This window comes from Pteropus vampyrus, unplaced genomic scaffold, assembly GCF_000151845.1.
Source record: "Pteropus vampyrus isolate Shadow unplaced genomic scaffold, Pvam_2.0 Scaffold91, whole genome shotgun sequence".
In the NCBI taxonomy this organism is placed as follows: domain Eukaryota; kingdom Metazoa; phylum Chordata; class Mammalia; order Chiroptera; family Pteropodidae; genus Pteropus; species Pteropus vampyrus.
In genome coordinates this window covers 5,048,843-5,061,035 of record NW_011888872.1, presented here as the reverse complement: position 1 = coordinate 5,061,035, position 12,193 = coordinate 5,048,843, and the positions used below count along the sequence as shown (strand labels likewise).

At 34.0% G+C, this 12,193-nt stretch overlaps 1 protein-coding gene across 1 annotated transcript in view; it reads right to left on the bottom strand.

The window, feature by feature from the left end:
- The window catches only part of RTN4 (reticulon 4), a 70,621-nt gene that overhangs the window by 8,897 nt on the left and 49,531 nt on the right, over positions 1-12,193 (bottom strand). Inside the window, exons 6-7 of the mRNA XM_023532836.1 lie at positions 5,826-6,033; positions 1,441-1,579 (exon numbers count right to left, since the gene is read on the bottom strand). Coding sequence (XP_023388604.1) covers positions 1,441-1,579; positions 5,826-6,033 — 347 coding nt within the window. The remainder of the gene's footprint in view (positions 1-1,440; positions 1,580-5,825; positions 6,034-12,193) is intronic.

Below are 12,193 nucleotides of genomic sequence, written 5' to 3'. Positions count from 1 at the left end.
CAATTTTTAGTACGTCTACAAAAACAATGCCTCTCTACCATCAAAGTTCATGATGCCTTTACTTGAACTCATCCCCTAATACCAATTTCTGGCTGCTAAATTCAGATACTGCCATTTGCTATTTGAAGCTCTGAATCACTATTTGTTTCCTCTCAATCTATTTCCACCCACAAACCCTTCATCTTAAACTGCACTGGTACCGTCTCCTCAATAATTTTTCATACGTTTTATCTAAACCGTCAAGCTATCTACAGCAATTATCACTTCAATGAAAAGGAACTGGTTTCTTCTATATGTACATGACTCTATTTCATTTACTCCAAATTATTTTTGTTTCCTTCTGAAACTAGTTAATCAAATATCCCAAATAACATAACCATGACCTTTTTATTTACAGACTTGACATCAAAGCATAGAATAAGTCACTAAATGCAAGCATTCTAAACAAAAGAGGTAAGCAAAGAAAATGGAATTATTTATCATTAATGTCATTAGTAATTAACTGGGTTCCAAGTCTTAAAGAAACTGTGAGAAGAAACACAACTAAGAATAAAGCCCATCTACTGGCTTATTAAGGCTAAGATGTTTGTTAAAAGCATTTTGGGCATTTAAACCTATTCTGACCAGTTCAGAAATTGTTTCACTGAGTCCAAATGCCTAATCATCCTATTGTTATGCTATCCTTGGCTTGCACGATAAATTGCAAACCAGTGCATTACTCTTGGAAAAGAAAAAATTATAATAATTACTACCACAGTACCTTTCTACAAAGGCTTAGATTGGAAATGAGTCTATCTTAAGCAGAGTCACAGGCAATAACATGCAAAACACAAATAGCAGGTTCTACATAAAGGAAAAGCACTAAAGTCTCAAAGTCCCAGTGCTTGGGGCTCAAGTTACATGACTATTTAGTGGTCTGAGTCAGTCTGAACTTAGAGTTTATTTGCAAGGTGAGACTCTAACAGCTGCTATGTAGTAAGGTCCAAATCTAAAGAAAAACTCCAACGGTTACTAACTGAAGATTAGTTGAGGTGTTTCGGAATATTTAAGCTTTTCCAGAATAAACACGCCAAGATATGAAATAGCTTATGTGTATATATGATTCAAAGATGAGGTAAGAAATTAAGTGCTAGACTCTAAAATAAAGTCTAGTATTAAATCTACTAATATTCTTATCATCAAAAATTCCCTTTAATTTTCTCAATTTTTATGATTTCCATAAGTATGAATTTATAAGTTATTTTCCTATAAAAAGGAAAAGTATTTTCCTCCATCTTAAATATATGATTGGATTCTGAATTTTGAAACCCAGGTTTACTGTAATATGATTTAATTACATCCTTATCATTCACTTTAATATACAAAAATAGAATGAGACACTCCTAGCTCTTTTGATATTAAATTCTGGGTTTGTCAAAAATGAAAAGCAAATACACTTACCTTCAGAGAATCAACTAAATCGTCAACTAAGAAGAGGCGCCTGAGTTCTTTTATCGTGCAGTTCACATGACCAAGAGCAGAATTACTGTATTTCTGAACCAATTCCTCAGATATAGCAACTTCAGATTCCAAATATGCCCTAGAAACCAAAATACATCATAACTGTCACTGATTGAAGTGATTTTTCCTGGATGCCTGTCATTCAGCAATTATATACCTATAAAGGACATTAATAAAATATTCTACTATAAAAGGCTTCTGTTTCCAAATTAAGCAAAATGTAAAAGTTCACCAAGCAAAGGATATTTCATGATTTGTGCTGTCAGCTGACAAGCAAAGGAAAAAAGGATATGCTTTCAAGCCAGACGGATCTGAGCTTGAATCTTAAGCTCTGCTACTTATTTGGCTGTTTAACTTTGGAAAAGTTAGTCTTCGCTCGAACCTTCAATTTCCTCATTTATAGAAAATGAAGATCATAAGGATTCAATGAATAAAATGCTTAACAAATCAGACACAAAAATACACAATAAATGGCAATCGTTATTATGGATTTGTTTTTTCTTCAAGGTGACATTATGTTGGCTCATCGAGTTTTCCTAACAAAGATCCTATTTATTTCCAAATACTACACTCTCTCAGCCTAATCCTTAAGGGAAACTGCCCAATAGGTCAAGCCCCAGATTATGAAACGGCTGTCAAAACAACAGTGGCAATCCCAGTAAAACGTAATAGTTGCTGTCCTTTTAGATGCCCAATCTATACTTAGATAGCTGGAATTGTTAAATTTAAGAAGACAACTCTAATGGGGGGGAAAAGTCAAGTTGGCAGGAATGCAAGCAACTGCTTCATTAGTTACTGTTTCAAAGAAGCCATTTTGTTTTGGCAGAGTAGAGCTAAATCGGAAGTATTGAGCATTGTCCCGTACACATTGGAAGTAGCTCCTCATTCAGGCCCTCCCCACCACCCCATGTCGGCGGACATTGCTTACTTACACTAGAAAGAGCAGTCCTCTTTGATAACCCCTTTTCTCCATGTTTTACCTCTGCAGTATGCCTCAAATATGTCTGTTTCTATATTCACTATGCTATCATTCTGGTTTCAGTGCTCATTATTTACAAACTGGAATAGTCTTATCAGTCTCCAAATAAGTCTCTAATCTGTGTGCATCCTAATCCATCTCCTTCAGCCAATGGCAGATTAGTTTTATTCCAGCTATCCTAGACAGTGCTATTTAGGTTGAACTCAGATGGGAGTTAGAGGAGACCTGCTATTACTTAGCTGTGTAACCTTGCAAAAGACATTTAACTTCTCATATAAAGAGTTCCAACTCTATAAAATTAGAGAAATAGGTCTTTCTAAATCCCATCGGCCTCAAACATTCTGTGATTCTATGGTCTCAACTTTTCAACCAGAGTCCTCTTAAATCTTTCCAATCTTATTTCCCATTACTCCGCTGCAGCCAAAAATAAGCCATTCATCAACACTTTTTAAACTTAATGACTTTGTTGATCATAGTTTTCCAATCCACAATGCTCTCCTCTCACCTCTAGTGATACCATACCCAGTCAAGCAGCCCCATCTCAAATGCCACCCATACATGAGCCTCTTTTCGCCCTTTCCCAAACCCTGCTATGTAACTCTAACAATGCTTTCTTACATATTATTCTGAGAGTATTTTCCATATCTAGCCCTGAAATTTGGACGTGTGTATACTTGTACATTTTTCCTACTAGAGTATTAAGAGCTAAGGACCAAGAATGTATTTTTACTAGTACGATGGTCTAGCACACAGATCATCATTATTAACCAACAAATACTAAGTTATTACCAAGTTAAAAATGGTCAAAGATTTACATCGCCCCTTAAATCAGCACTAACTTATTTATGCAGTATTGAGAAATATAGAAAAGCAGCTGATAAAACTTTGGTTGGTATTCTGCTTTTATTCTTGCTGAAGACAAGATGCCTGGCCAGCGGGCACAAAGGAATGCTCTCTATCAGTGACGCCCTGTGGGTTTTTACATTCAGTCAACTGGCATCTTTGTGATATTAATGCACTGCCAGCGCTGTCATCGCTCTTTTCTAATGACCACAGGTATTACATATGAGCTATATGATAATATCATTTTCACTAGTGGGACTGCAGAACTTGAAAAATCTGTCCAAAAGGCTTAAACCGGCATGTTGGCTGAACTGACTTAATAATGACTATGACTTATAATGACTTAGCCGTTAAGCTAAGAATAAAGTGTTTCTAAAGAAATAAAGAATATAAAAATCACTAGTTTTTCCAAAAAGCCTTCTTTAAAATCCAACAATGTATAAAATTTATATTATAATTTAGAAGTTTTGGCTTGACAATGTTTTTAAGTATTTCAAAATAACCAATTAAAAAATCATATCCATGGTTTGTGGCATGATATGGCTCTGCCATTTTGAAGCTGAAATTCCAAGTTACTGAATTGCAAGTTTCTTTCCCCCTCTGTAAAACAGAGCAACACCAACTATCTCGGAGCTGTCTGAAAATTAAGCCTGTACATAAGAGGCCAGACACGTAATAGCCATTTCATAAATGTTAACCTCTTCCCCAAGCTTGTGTAACATAATTACTTCATCAATATGAAGAGAATGCTAGAGAGAAACAAATCACCAGTCTTTACAATAAGCAAAATAATTTAGTAGGTCCCTTCCCATAAAGTTTGAAAATCAATTTATATTTACCCATTAATATCAACTGGATAATGTTCCAGGTAGTTACATACTCATTCATGCCCAAATAGATACCTGCCTTGCCAAAATATTTTAAATGTTTACACAGCCTATCTGAAAAAAATGACGCCCGTATACAAAACACTTAGAGAACATTTCAAAGTTATACTTAGTGCAACAGGAAATGAATTCTCTGATCATTCTGAGCCAGAGTTAGTGATACTCCTTCAAAGAGCTAGGTCTTGAAAACAAACACAGAACCAAATAAAACATATCATAGATTAGGGTATCTGGGGAGCTAAAAGGGAAGCATGAAATGGGCATAAAACCCTAGAAGGGTAAATGAGAGACAAGACAGAGATATCTGGATTTCATCCCATAATGAACAGAAAGCCCCTATCCCTAAAAATATGATAAAGGTGCTATCTAAGAAAAATTCATCTGACAACATCTGTAAGAGTTAAAGTAATCTGAGGTAACGCAAAGCCAATTTGGTAACAAAGTCCAGCCAAAGGCAGGCAAACTTCTTCTTAAAAGGGCCAGGTAATAAGTTCTTCAGGCTTTGAATTCTGTATGGTCTCTGTGACAACTATTTAATTCTGCTATTACACTGTGAAAGCAGGTAAATGACTGAGTTATGTCTGTGTTCCAATAAAACTTTATTTACAAAAGCTGGCAGCAGAATGGATCTGGCCCACAGGTGTAGTTTATGGACTCCTGGTCTAGACTGAAGAAGCTCGGAAACAAAAAAGTTTAGTTATTTTCTAAATTGAGATGGGAAAAAACAAAGCTAACATCAAAACTGGGAGCCTGAAATTTGGAAAACAGTGGTGCTACTGATAGAAACTGGTAAGTTTGAGAAAAGGGGTTCCTTTAAAACATGACAAGTTCGTGGTTGTCAGGGGCTGGGTGGGGAGTGACTGCTAATGGGTACGAGGTGTCTTTTGGTGTGACAAAAATGTCTAGAATTAGATGCTGATAGCTGATCACAATTCTGTGAATGTACTAAAAACTATTTTATATGTGATTATATTTCAATTTTTAAAAGGGGGGGAAACATGCTGAGCATGAAGCGAGGGCAGAAGACCCAAGACAGAGAATGTCCATCCCATTAGCAATTAGACACACCGTGGTCGTGGGCATGTGTGAAAATAAGGGCAGAAGTTCATTGTTTAGAGACACAGAGATGCTGAAATAAAGGAGCTCTCCAAAGGGTAATACGAAAGTAACGCCTAGGGAATGAGAAGAAACTCGATAGAAAAGGAATGGTAAGACACGACACAGGCACGACGAGAAAGCGTAACAGAAAAACAAACTGTTGGAAAGAAAGTTATTTCTAATATCAGACAGCATAAAATCTAAGCAATAAAGAAAAGATAACTCTCTCTAATCCTAACCATGTTAAATCAAAGATACAGTTTCCATTAAAGGAAAATCAGATAACCAATATCTACTTCTAATAAATATTATTAACAAGTAGTAGAGTTAAGCTAATGATATATAAACCCAGTCATTTCCATCATGAGCCTATTAAATGATCTTTAGGAAATGTGAAACGCAGGTGCTTTTGGTATAGCTATTTAGCAAAAATTTGCAATGATCTTTAAGCAGTAAAAAATGCATGCCTGTAACTCTACAGTGTTGCCAAAGTGTGCCTTGTTTTCCAGACATCTCACCTGAATGGGTGGCCTTCATCTGATTTCTGGATAGCTTGGATCACACCCTTATATATCCTAAAGCTGATAGTCACAGAGAGCAGGGCCAAGGCGATGTAGGCCGTTACACTCACAATGCTGAATACTGTCAATGAAAGCAGCAGGAATAAGCTGGCACCAAACACCACTCCAGTCTTCTTAATGTCTCTCCAGTAGAGGAGGTCGACCACTAAAAATTAAAATACAAGAAGTCTGAAATTAGAACACTATTTTATTCATTTGGATTGGCACATTTATATTTGCTTCACCCACAAAAATAAAAAGGTGTCTAGATAAAGTAAAGCCAAAACCTAAAATGTTAAAGAAAGATTAACTCTATAAGCTACATTTTAAACCCACACTATGCTGTGTATCAGTATAATACCTGCATCTATCTCTATTTACTATAAAATGCTTTTCATGCAAATCTATTTCATACATGTCCAAATCATTCTGGCTGTAAGATTATTAAATCTCTCAAGTCCAGCATAGTAAACTTCTAACCCAAAACAGGTTTTCTTAAAAATCATCTTGTGGTTTGCATCTTCATACAATGCATGATATATATTCAAATAGAAAAAAAACAACACATACTCAACTAAAATGAGATACTGCAGTACACAAAAATATATTTTGCTACAGAAAAATCAATTCAAAAAATGTTGAGAAATTAAAACTAAAAACTACACAAATGAGTTTTAAGACTCTGCTTTTAAGAGAGCTTTCTTTGAGAAACTTTTAAGATTAAATTGCAACCTAACCTGGCCGTCCTTAAAACAAAAATTTCTTAAAAGCAGAAGATAGATAAAAACAGCCTTTAGATTACCTGAAAGGCTACTTCCCTCTAAGAGTAGATAAATAACATAAAAATTCTGCTATCAAAGAAAAAAAGATTAAATGTGTTACACTGTTATATAATGTTTATTAATAGTAAGGAGTCAAACAAAGCCTAACTTAGCAAATCTGCTCTTGGCCTATGGTCACAGGGCCGCTGTGGGGATCAAATAACCTTAGGCCTATGGTTTCAAGATCAGGTTATGTATGAGGGAGAATTCTGCAGTGTGCCAAAGGGCTCTTGAATTCACAAGCAAAACATAGTTCATCTCTCTCTTGTGAACAACTGGGGGAGAAGGGGAACGTCCTTCTTATAGTAAAATAAATATGAATATATTCTTGAGTACAATTTCAAATACCTGTCAAATAAATATGAATATATTCTTGAGTACAATTTCAAATGCCTGTCAATATTTAATATTAAAGGGGGTGACAAAAAAAAAATCACATTCCTAGGGGTTGCTTTAGATTTGATCCCCAGGTCCTATAAGGTATCTGACTTTCCTTTACCATTATGGGTACTTCTGTGTGGAAAATTACGTATGTGAACTGTAAAATGTAGGTATTATTATGAGGTCCTGAATTCCTGGTACATATCATGTGAGTACTGACGGAGATATTTTAAATGCCTATCACAATGTCCTGCACATAGCAGGGGCTCAGCAACATTTACTGTGTTTAGGGAACATTTATTCCATTCTCTTATATATGATTTGATTTAGCATTCTATGATTTAAAGCTTTGTTTTAAAACTCTGATTTCAACTATTTACTCAAGTTTTCTCTATCCCAAGTTCGTTCCAACCCTGACCAAATCATCTATATCCATTTTGTTCCATTTGACGAGCTTCTACTAGTGTACCAATATACTTGCACAACTGCAAACTGACCAGAAGTTGAAACAGCGTATCTATGCTGTTAAAATGGCATCATGAATACTGTCATGTTGAATAAAGAGATAACAGCAATGCTAATCCTTTTCTGACATTCAGCAAACACTGAATTGATACCGTTCAAGAAACTCAACCTAGTAGAAAGAATTAGAAAACCTCAGATTGGGTTCATAGACTTTTAAGGCCTTGTCCAACTCTAAAACACAATTCTAGGAGGATAAGACACATAAAAGCAATGTCAATAAAATTATAAAATAAATATTGCACTGTTGTGAGAATTCAGAAAAGGAAAAAAACTGAAGAAATTTCGAAAGACTTTGTGAAAGAAATTGAGCTGTCTTGAAGAATGGGTAGGATCTAGAAAACCTAATGACAGAGGCCTAATTTTAAGTCTCTGCTAGCAATGGTTCTAATAATTAACGTTGTTTTTTAAAACAGGGTTTAAACAGTGAGAAAGTAGGAGAGGCAATGATAAAGATAGCCCTTGGTAACATAATTCTTTCCTGGGTGGCTCCCCATGCCCCACAGCAATGGCTTATATAAGACAAACAAAGCACTTAGGTTCTGAAGCTGGATCACCTATGTTCAAACACTGGCTCTATAACTTACTAGCTATGTGATCTCGGGCAAGTCACTAAATGCCTCTACACTTCAGTTTCTTCATTTATAAAATGAGTATACGAATAGGAATGATCTAACTGAGATGTGAGTTTTAAGTGAAATAATAACATTTTTTATTAAGATAATAGAGTATATAACATGTAATAAATTCTTAATAAATGTCAGGGTTATTTGTTATGATGATGATGAAGACCACCACAATCACTATCACCTTATTCAGGCATTTAAATAATAAATATATAAAGAAAAAGAAAAAAGATTTTCACTTTATGACTAACTTGTAAGTTAATAAATCATATTGCTGTGTTATATTATAAACATGTTACTTTATAAACTACATGGAAAAGGATTTTTAAACTTATCCAAGTTTTCATTATTACAGGGCAAATAAAAGTTGAGAACCTAGAATAATCAGCAAGTAATGTACACCTCAAAACTACTTTTATATGACCAAAGTTCCTTTATAAAAATGTCTGGTTCTCAAAGTGCTCCAAAACATTTCTCCTTCCAAATCACTACTATTGGTGTTAAGTTAAAAAAAAAAGCAGATATCCTCACTATTCCTTATCATCATTAAAAAATACTCAGTGAAACCTGATTATGAAATAAATGACTTTAAACGAGAGATACTCACAACATAAATTAATGTCTAATCAGATTACCTAATATTACAGAGTTACTATTCCAACGGGAGTAGATAAGATTTAGTCCATGATTTCTACATAGATGGATACAGTGGAAGGAAATACCAGTGATTGGAATTCAAGAGGACTCATGTCTCAGCATTGACTCTGCAACTGCATAGCTTTAGATGAGACTCCAACTTCTCTGGACCTCACTTTTATCATCAGTAAATAGGGCATTAGATAAATGATTTCTCTTCCCTTCAGAAACTAATGTGATTCACAGTACAAAGATACACATCAGTTCTGCATTTAAATTCTCAATCAGCGGGTCCAAATCAATGAGATTTTACTGCTGTATTACCTGTGCCAAATATAATTTTAATAAATATAATTATAATAAAAATATCTCCTTCCTTTTTAGATTTATATTTTTAGGGAGAAAGGGGCTTAAATATTTTTATTAAATCTTTTGAAGTGAACTTTTTAGAAACACTTTAAGTGTCAAACATTAAAATTTTAGGAAAATAAATTCATATTCCTATAATTTTACAACCTATTACAAACTATATCATTATAATAACAATCTAAAAGAAGCTATTAAAAAAAAAAAGACTGAAAAAGCTACACAATTTTTAAGCCTGACAGACATTTTAGAAATGTTTTCTAGGTTGCTGGTTCACATTTTCCACAACTCCTTTTATTTCCTGAGTCAATATTTACTGGGCACTTACATTATGCCAAACACTGTTTGTAAACTATACATTATCTCTTTCAATTATAAAAACCCTGTGGGGCACGCTTTCAGACAAAAAAGTGAGACCTACCTGTTATATGACTGGACCCAGATCACTTAATTGAGAAATAGAATATGGATTTCAACAAGGCTTCCTATTGATAAAACTCATACTCTCTATGTATGATGCCAAATTGAAGGGTCAGCATATTCAAGTTCTTCAAAATGTTACATAGCTGTACGCATAATGAATAGGCAGAGTATAGACAGGTAATTACTACATATGAGATGAATCACAAAGGCCAAGAAGAAAATCTAAGTAAAATTAACTTGACATTTTAATTAATAAAGGACATATAAATTTTAATGTGAATACTTTACCTACAGTTAAATCCAAAAAGGACTGACAGGTATTTTTCCACAGTAGAAAACTATAATTAAGTTAAATTAGGATAGATCTATGTAAAAGACTATTACGTAGTCTTTAAAGATAGTGATGTAGCCCTATATAACCACAGAAACATGTCCATAATAAGTAAAAACATAATGTTGCGAAACAATAATCCCACTTAAAAAATTATACATGTATAACTACGAAGTCTGAAAAGATATCTAGGAAACAGTTTTTATCTCTGGATAGCAGGGTTATAGATGAGTTTAACTTGCTTCTTTATTCTGTTCTATACCACCTAAAATTGTTCTCCTCTAATAGCAAATATGAATTACTATTGTAGTACTTAGAAAAAATTCACCCCTTTCTATTCTTGTTTGATACCACTAAACAATCTTATAACATGAGTGCAGTTTTCCCAGTAGGCTTTCCCCCTGGACAGAGAATACACTACTAGTTTAATAAATATTTAAATCCAACTGAAACTTAAAATTTTAACAGTATATAACTAAGTTAATAATTCTGGTGCTTTGGGTTAAATCAATTTCCTCAAAGTTGGCGATAAAAGAATAGTCATGTATGTGGTCCAGCATTACTTAGTGATTAAAACCTAAATAAATTTAATCGCATGAAAAGTACTGCAAACCCTAACCTACTACTTCCTTTCCACCTATCATATGGTTCCTAGGAAAAGTTTTTTCAATAAACGGAAGAGCACTGAAAAACACATATGCAAGCCCAGGCATATTGTGTGAAAATATGTAAATAGCTATATGACAGTACTCAAAGCAAATACCATGAGAGCCCTGTTGAAACAAACCCCAGGGGTGCCCTGGTGGAGTCACAGATCTTAGAGCACTGAGGAGGAAAAAAGGGAAGAGCAGCTGAGAGAAACAAGACAACTAGGTACTGATAGTTATACATCAGACAATATTAATATAACTTAGAATAGGAAGGTCTGAGAGGCAATCTACAGTTACCCAAGTCACTGTGCAAATAGGATTTCAATCTTTTCTTTCTTTCTTTTTTTTTTTTGCAAAGGAATTTAAGAGATTGCTAGCAAAGCTGCAAGGATGAAAAAATATTAGTTTCTAACAAACAGGGTTACTGCCTTAACTGACATTCGCCAATATTTCTAGTCTCTCACAGGTTCCTTAAATTGGTTTTAATGAAAAAATTTTGGAAGATTAAGTTTATCCCAGATTGTTGATTCTCAATGAGAGATTGGGGAGTCATGAAGTTTTATTAAAACCCTTTCTGAGAAATACAGTCAAATACTACTGCTTCTAATATTCATCAAGAGATTGATATCCATTAGTTAATTTAGATGTTTGTTCAACCCTGATATCGGGCGAAGACATCACAAGAAAACTACACACCAATAGCCCTTGAATATAGAAATGAATATAGAAATAATCTTCTACAAAATATCAGCAAACTGAATCTAGTAACACGTAAAAAGGATTATATATTATGGCTAAAGGGCATTTATCCTGGGAATATAGAATTAGTTCAACACAGAAAACCATTCAATATAACAACATATTAAAAGAACTAAATTAGGACAAAACCACATGATCATCACAACATAGAAAAAGCATCAACAAAATCCAACACCCTTTCATTATAAAAACCACCTAACAAAATAGGAATAGACGGAATGTCCTCAAGCTGTTAAGGATATCCCACAAAAAACCAACAGCTAATATCATACTCAATGGTGAAAGATAAAAAGCTTTCCCCTAAGACCAGAAACAAGGAAGATACATACTCTTCCCACTTTTAGTCAACACTGTCCTGAGAGTATGAGGGACGGCAATTTGTCAGGGAAAAGTAATAAAACATGTCTGCATTATAAAGGAAGAAATTAAACTATTTCTACTTGCAAATAACATGATCTTGTATATAGAAAATCCTAAGGGGCTAATAAATGAGTTCAGAAAGGATGAAGGATATAAGATTAACATACAAAGTCAATTATAGTTCTATATATGAGCAATGAACAATCTGAAAATGGATTAAGAAAATAATTTCATTTACAATAGTATCAAAAAGAATACTAAGGAACAAAGTTTTTAAAAAGTGCAAGCCTTAGAAACTGAAAACTACAAAATATTGTTGAAAGAAATTAAAGATGTAAATAAGTGAATAGATATCCCATGTTAATGGGTTAGAAGGCATTATTAAGATGGTAATATTCCTCAAATTGATCTACACTAATCTCTACCCAAATCCTACCTGACTTTTAGCAGA